The 21351-nt window shown below is 41.1% G+C and overlaps 1 protein-coding gene across 1 annotated transcript in view; it reads right to left on the minus strand.

Annotated features, from left to right (window-relative positions):
- opcml (opioid binding protein/cell adhesion molecule-like) overlaps window positions 1-21351 on the minus strand; it is a 145696-nt gene that overhangs the window by 34907 nt on the left and 89438 nt on the right. Inside the window, exon 3 of the mRNA XM_088012433.1 lies at window positions 8544-8669. Coding sequence (XP_087868559.1) covers window positions 8544-8669 — 126 coding nt within the window. The remainder of the gene's footprint in view (window positions 1-8543; window positions 8670-21351) is intronic.

Consider the following 21351-nt stretch of genomic DNA (forward strand, 5'->3'; position numbering starts at 1 on the left):
TCCTAAACCCACAAATTCCAAAGAATTGGGGGGGGGGGAACAAAACAAAACAAAAAACACACACAAGTAAGCTTTGCAATTGCTTAATATAATTGATTTTATTCATGAATCGTATTTAAAAGACGTCTTCTGTCTCGATTAAATAGTTTGTGCTGTCTGTCGAATTCCCGACGCTGCACAGCGTTAGAGAACAATGTGACATTTCTCTGCTGTTATCGTGTAAAACTGACATTGTGTGTTAGCTCCATATAATTGTATGTTACGATGTTTCACAAAAGCATCTGTTTGTCTTCAGCAGGACATGCTGTGATGTAACGGGTGGGGTAAACTTTAAGGGCACATTCTGCCCCTTTTAGCTTCACTGACAGGATATGATGTGATATGAAATCCTCGAAATAAAAGAAGAAAAAAATAAATAAAAACAGCTCAGTTTCCTTCATTAATGCCAAACATTTCTTTTCTGGCAGAATTCAGCTCACGGAAAATGTCCTCCCAAAAAAAACAAAAAACAAAAAAAAAAACAGATCCAGTTCATTTCCAGTTACATAAAAAGCAATTCAGTCTGACACGATCCAATTACGAATCAGTTCAAAACAGTGAGGTTCCCTTTTAAATTCAGCTGCATGCAGCCTAATTAGATTGCTGTGATGCAACACAATCAGCGGCAGGAACAGAAAACTTATTTCTGGATGTTAGTTGTTTGCGGCGATGTCAGCAACGTGTTATTTAGAGACACACTTGAAATGTTTTTACTGTAAACCTCTTTCTTTCCAGTAATGAGCAATTTAACACGTAACTATTTACAAACCATCAGTCAGATTAAAGTCACTCATCCAAACCACTGTGCAATTTTACTTAGTAAATGGAAACACTATGATTACAACTTAGTGATCTCTGCTGGGTTATTGTAAATGTTTTCTATTCAAGCGGTCTAACTTGTGCTTAAAATAATTTTGTTTCCTCTTTTTTTTGCATTTAAAGCTCACGATTACATATGTGTATTATTTATTTGATAAAGAACAGATACAAGAAACATTGATCAAGACGTTCAGATATGTTCTTCTGCACTCATAGCCGTGGCTAATTCACAACTCCGGTCTTTACAAAAGGACCTTTAAGAGTTATATATTCGACGAAAAGTCAGTGAAATGATTAAAAAGCGATGTAAATAATCTATTCAAAATGAATGAATTGAATGAATTGAAAGAATAATAATGAGTACAATTCCGATTTATCTCCAGTAAATTCCTAAGCCGTAAAATGAACATTTTAATGTCAGACATGGTCTTAAAATCAGATGGCAGTGAGCACCAAAGCTGACAGCTCCTAACAGAGAAGGCTGCTTGTCCAAAGGTCGTCCTGTAAAATGGTGTCTTACAGTCGTGATCTGTGGCACTTCTGCTGACTCTGTTGGCGTTCGCTCTTTCTACAAGCGCACGTAAGAGCTCGGGTGCTAACTACTGACACATTTGCGAAATTATTAAAGGAGGCAAAAATTGATAAAGTCGTCAAACCTCACTAAATTACATCTAACGACGGGCTTTTTATCCAAATCCAGGTCCAGATCCTGTGGAATGCGCCAACCGATGGCGCACACGCTGACTTTAAATCAGATTTCACGCGAATTCAGTTTGTAAAGATTTGTCTGTGTTGCACAGCTTTGGTGAGGCGCGACAGAGAATCGTTGTTGTTCTGACTGATGCTCTAAGGGTCAGACAGAGAGGTCAAGGTCCTTCCCAGGAGGCACCGTGGAGCCGTGCAAAGAGCCGGCATGCTGATATACAAATCAAAGACGTGTTTTTATTCATTTAATGTTGAACGATTTAGTCCTACACAAGTCTGTGTTTTTCATAGTTTTCCTATGTACTGCATCTCTAGTCCGTTAAAAATATTCATCTGAATATCAGATAGTGGTTTCCGTCTCTTTGCCCTCTCAAACTTTCCCGCATGGAAATTTGGAGACTAACATATGTGAGAAACACATGACGACATTACTACGTAAAAACAAACTATGGGGAATGAAAACATTATTAAAAATATGAATCAAATGACAATTACAGGTAATATGAAAGAAAAAGATCACTCTGGAGTTCACCGATGTGCAAACTGGACACGTATTTTGTTTAAAAAGCACGTAAAAGCTACACAGCTTTAAAACTTGCACTTTTTTTTTTAAATTGCACCTTTTGGTAATTTTCCCTTCAGATTTGTAAGAACAAGAAAACACCGACTAAAAAGTTAGTCATTGAATGCTTGAGCTTCACACAGCCTCTGTAGAGAATTATGCTTGCTGTTGGTTTTGTGCTGTTTCTGCCTCAAAAAAAATAAATAAAATAAAATTCTAATCAATGCTAATTCTTAACAAATGCCAGACAAACGATGAAACCACCACCAAGTGGGAGAGAATAAAAAATGTTTGACTGAAGTCAGTTTAAAAGACACTATGGATGTATGTGAACTTTTGAATTCAAGGAAAGTTACAAAGTTTTTTCTGGCATTTAGCAATAGGAATAATGTTGGTAATTCTAAGCTAAAACTAAAAAAAGTTTGGTTGGATTTAACTTTAGACAGTAAGAGGGGAGAAAATGAGTTTGTATCTTTTTATTTGGTGTATGAAAATATCTGATTTCTCCTCAAGCTCTCTTTATATATTTCTAACAGAATCGCTCATCCTACCTGGTAAGAAAAAAAAAAAAAAAAAAAACCTGCAGATTGTTGGATTTTCCACATGGGTGGGGGAGTGGGGGGTAGTAATGTATTCAGGAGAGCTTAGAGAAACTGAATGATTATTTTGTAAATTTATGCTCAAGTACTGAGGCTGTTATTTTACTCAAAAATCATTCAGTTTCTGTGCTTACTTATTGTCTGCCAGCTCTAATCTAGATCATGCCGTTAGTCGACAGCATTTTACCCTTTATTCTGTTTTTATGTATTTTATATGATACATTTTATTGTCCATTAATGGGACAATAAAATGAATTTCTGTCGTATTTCAATCTATTCTGTCCTCAGAAATAGATTCCTAACACCAGCATCTGAGGTGAGATCCTCTGTGGGTTGTTTTGGGGCGAGTTCCCCCTTCGTGTCCTCTTCACCGAAAGAAATCAGGTGAAGTGGTTCCTCCAACTGGGACGCACCTTGAACGCCCCTGCTGGAGGGCTCACAGGGAATCTTCCGCTGTACATATCTGATTTTAGTCTTTTGCTTTGATTCCGGAGGTAAAAAATGTCAAACCTGTGTGGATTTTGGGAAAAACCCTTACCACTTTGGTGCTGGGGTTGAGCTCATGTGTCTATTTAATTGACTAGTTTGGCAGCAGAAAAGGGTTGCCGAATTAAAAATGTTGATTCGTCAATACTTTTGCTTAGCTTTGTTTTTTGATTTAAATGTGATGAATTGGGATTAGTTAACTACAATTTACTAAATTCAGCGTATGAAGAGTCCCACCACTAGTTATCTCATCTAAATTGTATTTCGTGCAGGGAGCATGGAAGACAAGGGCTGTCTTCATGGTCCGTCTCCAAAGGACCATGTCCTTTGTCTTCATGTTGTCTTCTAACCCTGGACAGGGTGTATCACACCTGTCCACCCACAACCATGGCCAGTAAGGACAGGCAGGCATAGATGACGGACGGACGGATGACATTTGGAGCTGCAGTCACGTACAACGCCTCTAGAAATGCCTCCATAGTGGAATCTGGCAAACTGTTTGCCCACTGGACATCTGCTGGACTGACCCTTGATAAGCTGGAGGGATCTGAACTGCGCTGTCCCTAAACAAACAGTTTTCCTCAAACTATAAACCTTTTAATCCTTCTGCTGACCTGCTGCTGGAATCAGAGGACGCTGCTGAATAATTTATGAAGTCCCCTTGTGCTCAGATGGAGACTAAGCATTGAACTGCATAAAATAATGGTGACTTAAGTTGACTTGGTACATATATTAAGTAAAGGGCCAATGAGGCTACACATTTATGGTCTGCCGCTCTCCACACAAGTCTCATTTATGTCAACACATCTAGTGCAGGATTTATCGGCGCAAATTATTGTGGCTCGAGAGCCTCTCTGCAGCTAGTGGTGGAAGGAGGGGGGCGGGGCGGAGCAGGGATATTATTTACTATCTTGTGGAATATGATGGCCGCTCGGTTTACCTAGCCTTCAAGTTAAACACCATCGTTTTTATTTGCTTCCGTTTCCTCGGCAGCAGGAGGCTGTTTCCTAATGTCACACGTCAGCCGGAAAGTGGAACGTCAGCGCTTGCTTCTGTATCAAACAGCTGCCGTGCTACAGTTGTTGTTTGTTACTCGCAAACTGTGAGTGTGAAATTGTTTTAATTGGTAGTTCATACAAAAAAAAAACCCCAAAACGACAACAACTGTCAAACGACAAAGCGGCTACAGGGCAAGATCTGAGAGCTTGGCAGAGTGCAGCTGGACTCTGGGAGAAGGTCGCTTCCTGTAGCGTTGATCTAACAGCCGTGAGTGCTCTCCTCAAAGGGAGCAGTCCATTACTGCTGGTAACAAACGAGGAAAAGCAAACCATGAGGAGCAGCTCGGGAAAATGCCTCTCTGCGGGAAAAGCCATTTAAGATTCCGTGTGACAACGGGAATTTGCTTAGCCGCCTAAACATTTCTCTACGTAGTCTGTCTTTTCATGCAACTCAGAGAAATGTCAAGTAAGATAATCCATTACGCTTTCCCCCCACAAACACAGAAACAAAACACACCTACAGGCAACACGTCGAGCTGTCTGTATTCGGATGCCAGGAGAAATCGTTTCAAGTGAAATTCCTTTTGCCACGACTGCAACCCGCGAGCTGCAGCTGGAAATTATGGAAGTTAACGAAGCACGGCTCACTTTTAACAAAACCCATCAAGTTTAGGGTTTAAAGAGGAAACGGAGTGATTTTTTTAAAATGATGGATCGGAAACGTTACGGTGATCCACCTGGCTTTGTGGGAAAGATTCTACTGGCTGGAGATAATGGGGAGGGAGTCGGAAACAGCTGGGCTGTAAGCACGCCTGTCATTTCCAGGCTGAACATCTAATCCTATAGAGAAGCAGCACATGACTCATGCTGCTCAATGCTCAGTGGGAAGCGCAGTACTGACACAATTAGAGCACGGCACACACGAGTATGCATGAAGATGAGAACGCACACACACACACACACACACACACACACACATACACACGCGCGCGCAGCTTCTTGGCATTTCCTTTGGCTGTGATGTGCCAAGAAAACACCAAAACAGCTGTGGCCACCAGCCAAGTCTTAATTTGATTGGAGCCAGTTTGTCAGGCCACAGGTTGTGCAGCTCCAACTACCTAAATTACTCAAGCTGAAATAAAACAGGTCAGTAGATTTAAATCTGGCTGCAGTCATCATAAATAATAATTCGGCTGGAAACGCAACAAAAAAGGTGTAAAGAGGTAGATGTTTAAACAGCGTTTTGGAAGTAAGCGGCCTTTAGCGTGTAAACAGATATTCCTATGAAGTAAACTCTAGAGATGTGCAGTGGAGATTCTCTACACTGAACTACATGCGAACTGAACACACGTTTCGTACAAAGTCCTAATGAAGAGAGTCACTAAAACACGAAGAAAAGAAATACGGAGTAATATATGTTTTGACAAAGATAAGCAAACTGCTGTTTGTCCCCTTTCTTTTCCATCTCTATGTTCATTATATTTGCGTAATGAATACAGAAATTTATAACAAAGGTTTATATAGATATACATCATAGTGAAAGCTGTAAAGTTCCACTGATGTGAAGGTAAATCTGATGGGCTTCTCCTCGGCACTTGGATAACAATTTGGAGTGCCTCACTGTCACACAGGACATAATAAAAAAAAGAAATAAAAAAAAAGAAAATGTACTATTTTTCATCTTACTTTTTTAGATTTTTGTTCAAAATGAATTGCCGTCTTCTTAATCGTCGTTGCAGTAAGAGCCATTGTGTTTGCCACTTTCAGCCAGATAACCATAATTAGAGTAAAGCCGTTTGATTTGGTAATTAACCATCGCTAGCAGGCAAAGGTGTTTTTGAAGGAACTTAGTTTAATGTAACTTCCCATATTTGTCTGCTTTGACATTTGCACACGCGCCGTGACAAACCCTCGTGAAACTCAGAGAGCTCCGAACGTGACAACTTGCAGACTTCTACTTGTTTGCGGACACACCGTTTGTCAAAGTTTAATTTATGTCTTCAGCAGCGGAAGAAATAAATGACGTGAAACCAAAGGGAAAGCGGGAATACTCCTGTGATCAGAGCATTAGTTTCCAACAGGTTGCCAACAGACAAGGAATTAGAATGAATGGGGCTGAGGAATCTAAATTTAAACCGAGTACCAAAAGCTCTGCAGGTGTCGTTCTTTTTTTTTTTTTTTTTTTACTTCATAGAGGTAAAAAGCCCAGGGAGGAAAAATCCTCATTCCACATGATGCTTGGCTTATGACAGACCACCAGAGAAGAAATGTCAGCTTCTCGAAAGAATTAACAGCACTGCCGAGAGCAGATGAGGGATGAGTTTAGGTTTTAGAAATAATGGGTAAAGTTATGTTTTCTGATGGGCAATAATTCATCAGATCATGACGTTTAGATTTATTTGTGGTGTTCCTTGTTTACGGTGAAGCCGGCTGCTCTGGATGTGGTGAGCGAAATTTTATGCAAAGCATTATGGGTAATAGGGATGAGGCAGACCCTTAGACAATGGGACGCATGGCTCTGTATTTTTAGAGGATATTATTACTCTACCATTTTAGGTGCAATGCATGCAAAGTCTAGATCCCAGTGATACATAATGGAGGAACTTTGACATACGGAGACCAGTTTTTTTTTTTTTTTCTTTTTCACGGAGCAGCCATCACGTTGTTAATCCTGCTGTTTTCGCCAACATGACCTTTCAAATGTTCATCTCCAGGCTGTACAATCCCTGAAAACTTTCTGTCCTCCGCTTAAATCTTGCCAGTATTTTTAGTGCACTAAAGCTGACTGTACTTGAAGGGAAACTGCTTCTCAGGAGTGAAAATGCACTCAGGATTTCTGAACCGAACTGACAGTAAAGTCTGCTGTCCGCATTGTATTTCAAAGCGATCAGAACTGCAAGGCAGAGAACAACTTGATTGTTAAAATAAAGATGCAGATTTCAAGGGTTTTAAGAAATTTGCAAACCTTCCTGTGATTGTTTTTTTTTTTTTTTTTGCATTCTTCAAATTCTACTTTGTCCGGCGTTTTATGGGCACAACGGAGGCAAAAAGACGATTCCTTTTTACTCGACATCCGTAGCCGCGCTCCCGTGGTAGAACAGCGCCGTTGACAAAATGAAAGCTGGACGTGTAGGAATAAATTCGGCGCGGTGCGCCACAGCGAATGGGAAGAAAAAAAACAAAAAAACAATGGAGAAGAATTAGTCAATATCACTTGCTCTCTTTTTTTCTCGATCTCTGTATCGGCTACTCTTCGCGTTGACCCGTTGCCATAGAAACTGATTGGCAACAGCTCCATCAATGTGTCAGGACTCACCACTAAAAACACGCAAACAGTTCACAGAGCTTTCAGAGAACAGAACATCGAGTCCGTTCCGGGGTTATGCTTTCCGGCTTGATGCTTATTTTGCGGTAGTCAGCAAGCGGTCGTCTGAACAAAGCGCTGGTTGCTTAGTTCCTCACATGTACATGTAAGATTTGGCGTTTTGTGTTGACAAATAAAACCAGTGCCAGACATGGTCGATGAGTAGGGGGCGTCGGATCTCGCGCGTGTCTAATCTCCTGGGTGAAGCGCTTCGTCAGACAGGTTTGAGTCCTGCCGTTGTCCTCACCATGCAGACGAGGGATCCTCAGACAAGAGGGTCACCAGCCCAGTGCAGCATCTTCATGGTGTGATGACGCCCCGGCACCTGAAGCTCACAAGATAAAACTTTCTTCCGCATTCGCTATGGTTAATGTTTCCAAACTCTGCATTGACAGATCATTATGACCGGCCTCGCTGGTCCAGCTCATGTTCCGCCACGCTCTTCTGCAAGACAGAACGACGTTTTGCCTTCGCCATCTTGGGACCATGACAGTGTGAAAGCCTGACCGAAAATAACATTAAAAAAAAAACTAGTTTATGTGCAGATTTTGACTTGCTAAGGCTAATAAGTATAACCTGTCCATCAGCTGGCGAACAGCTTGGCGACAATTTTTTTTTTTTTTAAGAATTTTTCTCCTCTTTTTTTTTTTTTTGTCTCTTGCTGGCGTTTCTTGTTTTTGCACGTTTAATAACTACTTACAATCTGGTTATGATTCAACCTTAATGACTATGAATCTCTTTAAATTATTCTCCCATCTTAAAACTTTTACAAGTTTCCTAATTTGTATTTTTTTTTCTCTCACACATTGTGACCAGAAGTATTCAGTTGCCTGAAAATCAAGAGATTCAGGTCTTAACAATAAAGGTTTTGGGTTACAAGACGCTTGATCAAATAAAACTTTGCTGGCGAGCATTGGGGGCAGAAACGGGCCTCAGTAAAACAGTAAAACAAAAGAAGAAGTCCTCTCTACCTCTGGCTGACTGATGCCTCCATGTGATGCTGGCCTCAGGTCGTCCCACCGCCTGGCACATCAGATTGACGCTGCTGCCCTCGTTCACTGTGACGTCCTTCGATATATTCGTTATCTTGGCAGGTACTGACAAGAGAAGGGAAAAGGAGTGATTGATGTTTTCAATGTAATTAAAGACACGTGAACAGAGAGCCCACAGTCCCACATGATCAGAGGCACAACATGGATAAAAATAACACCAAGGTTGGGGACTCAATTAGCATGAAATTAGCTGACAAATCTGACAATCCTTTGGCATGCCGTGATGTTCTACATGATTGATTTTCTTCATAGCGTACTGTAGCTTTGCTGCGCTGCTCATTAGACGAGCATGAAATGATTCGGAGCTGGATGGGATTTTTTGTGTGTGTGTGTGTGTGTGTGTGTGTGTGTGTCTCTGACAAGGCCATGTGTGTTTATGCTTTGAGACGAAAGATTTAAATCAAATATTTTTCCATTTGCGCTCACTTTGTTTTTGGGCGTGTGCTTTCCGACGGGTCGTTTACATAAATGGAAAAGCTTCTCTCTTTTTTTTTTTTTTTTTTTTTTTAAACATATTTATCAATTTCTATTTTCAGTAAACGCGACACGTTTAACTGTTTTATGTTCTAAAACTCGCCTCTTGTTCCCTTTTTTGTTTAATTCAGCGCTTCCACAAATCTGGACCGGAGTTAACCTTCCAAAACTAATCAATGCAATAATTATGCGGCTCTCCTTATGTTGACCTTATGTTAAATTTTAGCATTTATTTTGTAAACACAAATCAATATGTCACATAATTTTTAAAGAAGCAGAGGCACCTGGGGAAATATATTAATATCAAGACTGAAAGGAAAACAGGGGAAAAAATGATTTTTTTCCCCCTTTCTTTTGTAAGCACAGGGGAAGTCATTGCAGAACATCTAATCTTAAAGGTCAGGCATTGTTGGCTCTATTTGCAGGCTCCCACTCGCCACATAAGAAGTCAATAAGGGAGGTTTTACAAGCTAAGAATTGACCTTGGTGTTTTTCCTCTTTCTTTGGTTTGTTTGCTATGAAATAGACAGAGAACCTTCGGCCATCTCTGCGGCTCTGCGTGAGCCCAAACAGCCCTCCTCCTGGAGCATTTTCCAATTGTCAGTAAATCGGTATCTTTATAATCCAATAGAGTGCCCTAAAATGATTTGAGTCCCTTTCTCTATGAGAAGTCTCCCCTTGTTCTCCAGACAGAAAGGCCTCATCTCATTCTCCAGACAAAGATAGGTAGGACTGTTGTATGAAAAAAAAAAAAAAATATGGAAGAAATAACAAATTCTGATTAATTCAAAATGTGTATGTCGCTAAGGTAAAAGTATCTAGATGGTATTAAATAATTCTGGTGCATCTGAGAGGAATGTGTCATTTCCTCCAAGCCCAGCTCTCATTCTAATTTCCTAACATGACATTTCCTTTAGGTTTACCTCAGCAACTAGCGAAAAAGAGACAGAAGGAAAACACAGAAGCTTTGCATTAATACATCTAATTGTAAGGTACTAAAGATTAATTAGGGATGAAATGCAGTCAATGAGTCTCTGAGTGGGGGAAAAAAAAGTGAACTGTGGCGGTTTAAAACAGCAGCACCTCCAGCAGAGAATGAATGAACAAGCATCTGTGTCCTTCTGCTTTGAGACGCCGGTGGCCTGGCGATAAAACTCACAGCTCCCCTGCTACCCGGGCTGCTGTGACTGAGACAAGAGGGCCTGTAGAAATGTGACGCTGCATGTTTGTGCTGCCAGTGTGCAAAAAGCCAACAAAGTTTGTGTCGCTGCAATCCTCTGTAATGCTTTTCCTTCTCAGATCGTCCTGCTGCTAAATGTGCACGGCTGAGATTAAAGAGAGACCATGCGACGGCGTGTCGCGTAGCTGCTCCCGCGGCTCTTCCTTCCCCCCCGTTTTCCATTCGTTGTGTGTTTTTTTGTCAGCTCGTCTGCTTCGTTAAGGTGCAGTCGGTTTGCAGCCGGGTTCGTAGCGATTGCAGATTCCAACACACCCACAAGTCTCAATCGCTCCTGCAGTGTTAACCCAGGTCTCATTTCCAGACGCCGCTGAGCTTCCAGTTATATGCGTTGCACTGTTGCAGCCTCGCCTTCAGAGCTGAGCCAAATAAAGTCATCTTGTGCTTTTACTGACGTACCTCACTCTTAACGGTGCTGCAGAGGATTGCCTGATGGTAGAGCTCCGTGTAGCAGTGCTGCCTCTGTCTATTTTGACTATGTGCAACTATTTGCAAAAGATAAACACCAGATTTTGTTTTGTGTACATTTTGGTGTAGTAGCTTCCATCTAAGTGCACATTTAAATAAGACAGCAATACAAAAGAATGGCCTGGGTGCAGTCGACTCCGCTGAGTCGCCTCTGGCCAGCACATCTGACCAACTGCGCCTTCTTGCCAACAGCAGCAGACTTCTCCAGCAATTTTATGTTTTTTTTTTGTTTCGTTTGTTTTTCCTGAGCTGCGTAGTTTTCCCGTGGAGGTTTCAGCTCTTTTGAGAAAAAAAAAGAATCTTTAACTAAGCAGGGCGAACGAAAGGTTGTGGATGACTCGATAAAAAAATGTAAGACTGATCAGTGAAGTCAGCATGTTTTGGGAACATGCAAATGTTACATGTGCAGAATGTAAGGCAGGCCAATGTGGAGTAATGCACAATGTCTACAATGTTAACCGTGAGGTGATTGTTTTTGTTTTTTTACTTTATTCTTCTGTCATTTTCCAGAAAACTCAAACAAGCAAAAAGCAGAATTTGTTGACTTCTTTACATCTTAACACCCCAAAAGGGAAAAAAAAATTAAATAAATTCAACTGGGTTTATCCAGAAAAGAAAACACTCCTGATTCTTAACAGCCTGGACCATTAGCATGCAGGCTAAACCTAACAATGTAATCTTAATAAGCTATAGAAAAGAAAATAATCCTCTTTACAAACTCTCTACACTGCTAAATCCCTTCAAAATACAATTTTCCACACGCAGTAGCGCCAAAGACTGCTCGGATAGAATAAATATATACAACTGTAAAAGAAAATGAAAGCCTCTGTTTTCTATTTGGTTCTACCCGCTGGTGCAATCATTGCTAGGAGACGAACCTTTAAAAGCATTAATTTTGGGGTAGCCAGTGCCTCCAAACACCTCAGCTAGATGGTGAGTCGAAACAAAGGGAAAAATGAAATGATAGCGAGTTCACACAAAAATATGGACAATAAGGATGTACTTTTAACTTAAAGAAAACTCTAATTTATCCCTGACAAACAGACAAACCTGCCATTAAATTTGCTGCGTGTCCTCTTGGTTTCAAACGACATCAACGGCCATCAGGCTTCGAAAAATATGTGACAAATGCAAGTCAAATTTTGGACAAGAATCCTTTTAGATCATTGCCATGCTCTGAAAAAATGGAAAATGAGGAAGTTTGACGACATTGTTACATTCTTGAACATGTGCTTAATTTTTAAATGCTTGAAAGGTCAGACTGGCACATTTTCAGAGTTTCTTAAAGACCAATCTTGTAGTGATGGTAGCCCATGATGGTTCTTGTTTCATTGTATTCTGTTTAAAGATCATTTTAGAATATATGCTATGTTTCTTGCTGTGCTTTACAGTTTTCGGAACCGTTCTATGTTGGTAAGTGTGCATTTCAAACTAGCTGTGGATGTTGTATTGCTCAGTATCTGCTTGCACTTATCCCAATCCACGTAAACAACAGAGAAAGTATTTCTATAGCAGTGGCACATACTGTACGTGCGCTATTTATGGTGTCTGAGCGTTTTTAAGTTTATTCCGAGGAATTCTTATTAGAAAAAGAAAAAAAATCGATGTCAGCCTGTCACAGGCAGTAATTGTGTATGCCACAGAGTCAGAGGCAAAGGGACTCAGTGCTGGAGTGTTATTTATCTAAGGCAGCACATGTTCCCTCCCAAGTGAAAGCAAAGCAAACACGGCGGTGGCTGGAAGAGGATCCTTTCACAAAGTGGTTCATAACATTATTTCCCTGAAAGCACTAGTACTACTGCTGCTTCTGCCTACAAAAACATCAGTCTCATTTTTGACAACAATGTTGTTTTTTTCTTCCTTTAAAAAAATAAGTCATTTAGAAAAGACAATGTTTCGTCCTTAGTTGATAAGGGATGTTTAGTGGAGCATCGGAGAACAAACTCTTAAACTCAGTTTAAACGTGTTTCGTGGGGGAAACGTTCTTAACCCTGAGTCACCTTGAACCAGGTGAGTCGGTTTGTTGTCAAAGAGATTCTGTTAATGTGATTTATTGAGACGGACTCCAAATCTCCAAAGGGACGTGGTTAACCAGAGTAAATCATTTAATGAGGAGGAGCGTTTCTTTTCGCGTGGGGTTAAATTCCCGTTTGGAATTCTATTACCACTTAATAAATCTATCATCATTTCAAGAATGCAGTTTGGATTCACTCAGCTTGTCCCACCTTTCTAACAGCAGCAACAACAAAAAGTTTGACAATTCTGAGTTTGAAACAAACAATAAAAGGAAACATCAAAATGTAAGAACATGAAAAAAAGATACAAAAGCATTCAGAGGAGTATATTAGACTGAGGCTGGACCTTTGGCCTCCCAGGATATCAAAGCCTCTGCTCTTGCTCTAACATGAATTAAATCCTGAATTGATGCTTACTTCTTTGTCATATCAAATTATCACCTCCCTGAGGCGTCAACAGAATCGATGTCAGTGAGTTTTTCATCCTGCTGTTTTATTCTTCAGTCTCCTGTCACCACTCTTGTCCTACAGTTGTGAATCCAAAGACCAAATTTTAAGAGAATGAAAAATACTCAACATCCTCGTCCTATAGATTTAATTAAATACCTGAGCAGTGGGAGGAGCGACTCGTGCCTCGTGGAAGTTAACTTGTTTCACTTGGTCACTAGTTGGCAAATTTCTCGAGCATCTATGTGGTTCACATGTCCTTCTGTGCTGCATTTTTCACTGACGTTTTCATTCCAGAGCAAAACCTGCAGCACTGAGGTGATGCTGAATGTTAAGCTCCACTATTGTATTTTATTAAAAGAGCAAAGGTACGAAGTGTTTAGCTTCACCCTTCAGAGCAAAGCTAAACCCGGGAACATGGCCTAGGGGTTTCCATCCGTTCAAAACAGTGTGTGTGCGTGTGTGTGTGAAAGAAAGAGAGTAAAAATTAAGGTGAGAGAGAAAGAGAGAACCAAGAAATCCTCAAAGCCTGCTTTTCATAAACTGCTCTGAATGCAAACAGTTCAGACGCGTTGCCTTTCCAACCAGCAGCGTGTCAGACCACAGCGAGGAGCTTTCACCAACATGTAAAAACGGAAGACGGTTAAATTATCTTATTTAGCTGACATGATTTTCATCCCAGACACTAGAGCTCTGTATCTCTTAGTGTGAGCTGATGAAGCTCACTCAGGATGTTCGGGAAACCGGCAAAAACAAAACAACAACAATGAATTGGGAAGCAGTCAGTTCTGGTTCAGTGGGCAAGTTGGCGCACATGGGCTCTAACAGAGCAGCACTGGGAAAACCACTGATCGACGTTCAGGCGTTTTAGAAAGTGGAACTGCAAAGGATTTTGGGCATCTGAGTTTCAATCGTACGAACATAAAACATGTGAGTTTATGCTCTTTTGTCCGGATCTGTTTCCCGAGGGTAAAAGTGAAGGTTGCTTGAAGAGATCAGTCTTGCACAACATTTGTAACGTTAGCAACGATGTTGCTGGGAAATCGATGTCGGCCTGTTACAGGCAGTAATTGTGTATGCCACAGAGAAATACGGGAAATACGGTTTGATCAGTTTGTTTGAGGAAAATGGGGTTTTTCGTCTGCCCTTCACCGAATGCTCAATTAGAAACACCTGAACTCCTGCTTAATCGTGCAGTTTCAGCAAATTAGCCAGTAGGGTGACAGTAATTTAATGCATAAACTCCTGGAGATCACCATCAGGTGTGATTAAAATGGAGGAAAAATCAATTACTGTGATTGGGACCGGTGGTAGAAGACTCCAATTGTTGCCGTCTGAAAATTTAAGTTGGGATCTACTTGGTATCATCATTCAAAACAGGTTTTGTAGATCAAAGAAAACAAAATGTGGCTAGAGAGGAGTTTTCCACCCAAAAAAATCTCAAGAGTAATTTCACACATTTACAAGAAAAAAATGAACACCGTCTGCTAGCAAAATTGCTAACTTTCTATGAATAAAGGATTAAAGTTTCTGATGCTGTAAAGTCAGAAACTTCTAAGAAACAAAACAGTTAATCTGAAAAAAGTCTTCCTGATTTTAAATATAGACTCTTGCAACAAATAATGCTAAACAGTTTCCACAATTCACCCGTTTTGTGAAGCCTACGGTTTCCTTTTGTTGGACGTTTTCTTTCAACATCACTAAACCACAAATTCATCTTCCACCAATTTTTTTTTTCCCCACTTGATATTATTTCTTACAGTAAAATGACGGTTTCCAGTTGTTTTAATAATAGCCTGATAACTGATCTAATACGATCGGCTGCTTGTCTAATCTCATTGCTGATGTCTTTCCATCTTGACGTTGTGTCAGCACAACCGAATGCTGCTGACCAGCAAAGATGTACATCCTTACACCTTAAAATTGGTCAAAAAACTGATGCACTGAAAGTTCCTTGAAGTCAAACATGTGTAACATTTAAGTTCATTCGACGCAAAAAGGTAAGTTGTCATCACTAAGCCGAAAAGAATTAAGCGAGATTAATGCAAATAGGTCCATAATATGAACTTCGGCCCAAATACACTTTTTCGGGTGAAGAGCGGCATCACACACTCGTCAAGCCGAGGCCGATTTTAGAAGAACTTTGTTGCATGTCCACAGAGTGTCAGGTTTGCTCCTGGGGACAGCCTCGGGATCACTAACGATTTGTTTACTTGTGTTACATCGCATAAAAGGTCAAACACACGATCCTTCATGTAACTCAAGCTTCTGAATGTAAAAATAACCACTATTCAAAGTGAAATAGTAGCTTTTCCTCCTGAAATGCAGAGACTGACTTGAATGGTGAAATAAATCAATAGGCTACGACGTGCATTAAGATATTTCTACATTCAATTTGGTTGTCCACAGTCTTTCACATGCACATGTATTTTAGTTCCACATTGAACCAATAATCTAAACATAAAAAAAACAACAACAAAAAAACATTTTTAATATTTAAATGTCCAAGGCTAAACAGCTTGATTGTGTCTGAATGGCTGCAAATGTGAACACCCACACTTCTGTGTAAACGTTATGATCATAATGTAGCATAAACACATAGGATGTTTTCTGCTGCCTTCTCAGACATCTAATTAAGGTAATTCCCTAGAATCTACCAAATCTTCCTATAAAGACATGTGTCTTTCAGTTTTCAGCCTTGCTGCAGAAACTCAATTAGCATTGTAAGTTTTGGGTAAATAGTTTTTGTTTTGTTTTTTTCCTGTATGGAGAGCTGCACACATCCTTGCATGTCCAGTCTAACAGAAAGCATTCGATTTAGCGCTCCCTCAACTACGGCCAGGAGATTTGGATCAGGACCAAAATAACGACATCCTTCAGACAAACATCTAAAGGGACGCCTATACGAAGCAGCTGAAGGCCTGGGGGCAGGTCAGAGTAGAGATGCTGCTCCTCCTCATCGAAAGATGACAGCTGAAGTAGTTCAGACATCTCTGCCTTCTGAACACATTCCATTAGAGGTTTTCTGGCCATCTCCCACTGGTAGGTCACTTTCTGACAGAACGGACCTCACTGCAGGCGAAACGCAGCACTGAAGCAGCTTGTGACTGGTCAGAGTTGTGGAATGCCTCTAATGAGAGGAGTCTGGGTTTCGTTCTTGAATCTGCGCCACCTGACACCAACGGAGGCAAGGTTCAAGGTCTATAATCTTGTCATCAGCTCTAATTTGTAGAAATAAGACAAAATTAAACGGCACCTAAAGGATATGGCCCTGGTAACACGGTTAATGTTACATATTTAAAGCACAGAGGCCCTCAGGGAGCGGGTGTACGTTATAGCAAGAGCATAAAGTCACTGCAGACACTGTAGGAACAATTAGCATCAGTTCAGGGGCCAAAGAACAACCTATTAGGAGAATCCCTAACAGAGGATCGGTGAGACGTGATGCTAGGAAAGACACACTCGGGAACAAACAGGAAGTTGTTTGGTGTACTTCAAGTTAGAGAGATTGTTAAACAAATAAACAAAAAAAAATAGTAAGTATTGTATTGTTGGTCTGCTGTAAAACTAAAATAAGTAAAATTGTGTCAGTGATGTGGCGTCTAGTAAAATGTGGTTTGCTGCAATACAAAATCTTTAGGCTTCAAGTTAAACACAGACTCAGTTAAAACAACAAGAGATGACACAGGACCGAGTTATAACTCAGAGGCAGCGGGTGACACTTACTGCTTCTGCAGAATAAAGACCAAGTTAACAAGTCAGCTGCAAACAGGGAACCAATCAAATTGAATAGATGTATAATTCACCTTTCAAAGAGTACCACCTTTACTACAAGATCTCAACTGAGTCTTTCACGTCTGTTCTCAGTTGTCATTGGCAGGTTTTCTCCCGTTGTCTGTATTTTAGTTGGATTGATGTTTCCGATGTGCCCGATTCATTATTGCCGTGCTGATGCTTCAGAAAACTTGAAGCGAAACAGGAAAACTATCGTTTTAAAATTCATAAAATTCAGTAACTGGGATATAATCCACACTGCAAAATGACTTTCCTGTCCAGCAACACAGAATTTACATATTCAGAGAGACAGCGATTATATGGTTCAGCCAAAGTCACACAGAGAATCGTAACCCGCACAGAACTAAAGTAGTTTTATTTGGGATTATAAGAAAAAAATGTCTTGATGCCGTTTCACTTCCTTTGTGTTTTTTTTTTTTCTTTTTTGCACTTAGCCACTATGGTATATATTACAAAGAGCTGGAAGATATTATTCTTACTACTGGTGTGTTTTCTTCTGTAGAGTTGTAATGGAAGCAGACGTCCCACACAGCTGGGGGATATTAGCTGACAAGGTCATTGGGCTGATTAATGTCGTCTTTACAGTCTCTCCTCGACACACTCAGCACAAACCTCCACTTTAGAGATTCCAGAGAGCTGAGCAGCCACGGGATCGAAAGGTCCCACTAATAACCCCAAAGGATTTACTGATCCGTCTTTGCCAAAAAGATATCAGTATACCATTTACTACTTTATTGGTAACACCGGGACACAGCATAATCTCTGCCGTTTCCTCACAAAAACAACAGCGGCACTTTCCCCGGTTTACCGAGCGAGTTCAGCTGCGTATGAGCATTTTTGTTTCATCGTGATGAAGAGCAACGCGTGTAAAATGACCCCACATGAGCATAGAAGACCGCCAGCATGGGTCCTCGCTTCTCTGTCCTTTCACCGGATTGCTGTCCCTCCACCTTCATAAACAGAGCAAATACGACATTGATTTCGCAAACAGCAAGCTTGCATGAGCACTACCATTATGTTTATGAATGTGATTTGGAGTGTCTTTGTACGAACTGACACACGCAAGTTAATAGAAGAAAAAATGGGAACGAGGAGAAAGGAGGACTGAATAGCAAACGCTGTTCATTTGATACTTAATACGAAATGCTTTTTAATTGAATTTTGACACAATCTTATTTTTCTACTCATGAAAAGGTCATTTAATTACAAGTAAGTACGAGAAAGACCTTATTTTACTTCTTTAATTTATGATACATTCATGGAAATGAGTGTTCCATCTAAGACTGAGGGAAATCAGACGAGAGACCTTATACCTCGTAATATCTAGTCCTATTCCAATAAAGATGGTCCTCGCAGACGTGTACCACCTTTGACATCATCAGTCTGAGGGAAGTTTAGCCCACTCCTCACATTTGAAGGGGTTCTCAGATTTTAAGGGGTCAAATGTGGCAAGCCTTTAGTAAATATCTGTGTGAAAATGTTTTAATCACGTGCAGAAGTACAGCTTTACCGTTTAAAGGACAGACAGATTTCAGACAAGCAAGCTGAGACGATATGTACCGTCCATGCAGTGAAATTGATTAAACAGAATAAAACCCTTTTCACTCAGAAGGAGTTTTGTTTTCTCAAAGTGAAAAACGCTAAACCTGCTTTTATGCATTTCTCAGACAGGATCTAAAAGAAGCCATGTGCCTTTTCCCAGATCAAACTCAGGTCTTCCATGGTCAATTGATTGTTCTTGTACTGTAATTTGTTGCAGGCAGCAGTAGAATAGCAAATATGAGACAAATGCTGATGCAAGACTACAGTAAGATGCGCAGTGCAGCTTTTGCAACTTATATTCTACACCCTGCTTCCTGTGATGTTCCATAGAACAGGTAGTGTAAGACTGTGCTTACACATGTACATCTTGGAAAAAAAAGTATATTATATATATATATGTAGGGAAGTGCTGAGTAACGTGTGAAGCTAAAGCTGCAACTTATTTTAGTGTCACTTTTTTTTTGTAAAAAAAAAAAAAAAAAAAAGGGTTCGTGAACTACATTTTGTTTGAAATATTTATTATATTGTGATTATATCCTTCTTTTGTGTATGTAATCAGAATTTTGGGAGTGTGTGAAGATAACTGTTATTTATTTACCTTTGATTCTTCATAGCAACAAATATAGATAATTTCATTTTGTTTGTAATATTTATTGTTATTCTATTTTAATAATTTATATAAGTTTAACTGGAATTTTGGGAGTGATTTAACATAACTGTGCCAAACAATTTATTTATTTATTTATTTATTTATTATTTTTTCATTTACAATTAAACATAAAAAAAGGGAGAGTTACACATACAAACATACATTTTATTTTATTTGGCTGTCTACCTTAGAGAAATAGATTTGTGAAAATAATGAATAACTATTCAGTTACCCCAATGAGGCAAATGCCCTCTGCAGCAACATCTGGCCACCTACTTACCTCTGAACCAGTACTGAGCCACAGGTCCGACTCCTCGGGGGTGCCACACACCTACCTACCTGGAGGGGGAGCAACAGCCGATGCCAGCAACCAACCACCAGAAGTGAGGCCAAAGTCATCCAACCAACCCACAGGGTTTCATGATCAGCAGCAACAGTACACCCCAGCTCCCCACCGCCATGATGGAGAAGTGCACACACAGCACACCCCCGCAACCCCAATTCTGACTCCCTATATGGATCAGTATACTTCTACACCTTGGACTGGCATGCATATGTCTGCAGTTTCACTACCACCTCAGACTATGACAGGGAGCCAAATTATGCAGCAGCCTACTGCTCCAACCATCTATCCACAGCCAGCAGAGCTTTATCAGCCAGTGAGCCAGCACCCCCCTAGTTATGCTGGCTCTCCCACTGTGCCCCAAGCTCCACTGTATTCATTGGCCAGTGGTCCCTGGGGTGTTCCTCCAAATAAGCCCAACCCTCAGTTTATGAATCACGCAGCTCACAACCATACAGATCCATTCTATGGACACAGCTGGGCTGCATACGGCGGATTCCTGCAGACCCACCAGGTGAAAAGTGTTCCTGTGTTCACCGGTAATGCTGACAGTAGGATGCTGGTGGAGGATTGGATTCGGGACATGCAATATCTCCTGGAAGCTATTGAGCTCCCACCACACCTGCGGTTTTCCACTGTGGTGCGTCACCTGAGTGGCGAGGCCAGGAAATTGGTCCTGAACCTACCTCTATATGACCAAACCCCTGAGAGGGCTTTTGAAGAACTGAGGGCTGAGTATGGGGACACACAGAGCTCCCTAGATCCACTGGCTGACTTCTACGAGCGGAGCCAAAGACCAGGGGAGTCTGCCTGCTCATATGCTATATCGCTGGAAGCTAATCTGAGAGCGGTAGAGGACAGCCAAAGAGGAGGCAAGCCATTCCCAGACCGGGACTACAAACTCACTCGGCAGTTTTTAAGGGGTCTTAATGATGAGGAGGTGTACATGAGAATCGCTCCACTTAAGCCCAGGCTCTTAAGCTTCAGAGAACTGCAGGCTGAGCTCAGAGACATGACCAAAGAAACTAAAAAGTTCCAGTCATTCCACAAATCAAAGCGGGCTCACACCCAGATCCAGACTGCATCAGGCAGCAGCCCATCTGTGTATGTGGAGAAGACCACCCATGCATCAGAGTTGTCAGAGCTCACAGAACTGGTTAAAAAGTTAGCTCTTTGCCAAGCAGAGCAAATGACCAAATTGACCAACCTTGAATCAAGAGTTGCTGCTCCATTGCCTGTCCCAACACCACAAGTCCAGGCACCCATAGGGCCTCCAATCCGAACTCAAACCTCAACTGTGACATGCCACAGATGCGGTAAACAAGGGCACATAGCCAGAGTCTGCAGAGCAGTGTTACCAGACCCCAGTCAAGTGAATGGGAACAACCCCCACCCAGCTCAGCCTTTAAACGGGTAGAGCCTGTGGTCACCGGGGCAACCATGGGCAAGCAGTCAGACCCCCAGCCACAAGACATAAAGATGACTGATGGAGGAGAGAGTACTCCATTAGTGGGCCCTAGAAACGAAGGTGAGGTGGAAATCAGTGGAATGAAGTCCAGAGCACTCATTGACTCTGGCTCTCAGGTAACCACTATTACCCGCAGCTACTGGTGCAGCCACCCCATCCTTCAAAAACAGAAGTTACAGCCCTCTCTGATACCTATAGAAGGTGCAGCCGGTCAGAGTGTAACCCACCATGGTGTTCTACGCATTAACTTGAAAGTGTTGGAAAAAGAGTTTAAGAATGTGCCAGCTTT

Source organism: Poecilia mexicana, unplaced genomic scaffold (genome assembly GCF_051168715.1).
Source record: "Poecilia mexicana isolate PSO_F unplaced genomic scaffold, ASM5116871v1 scaffold_14, whole genome shotgun sequence".
NCBI lineage: Eukaryota > Metazoa > Chordata > Actinopteri > Cyprinodontiformes > Poeciliidae > Poecilia > Poecilia mexicana.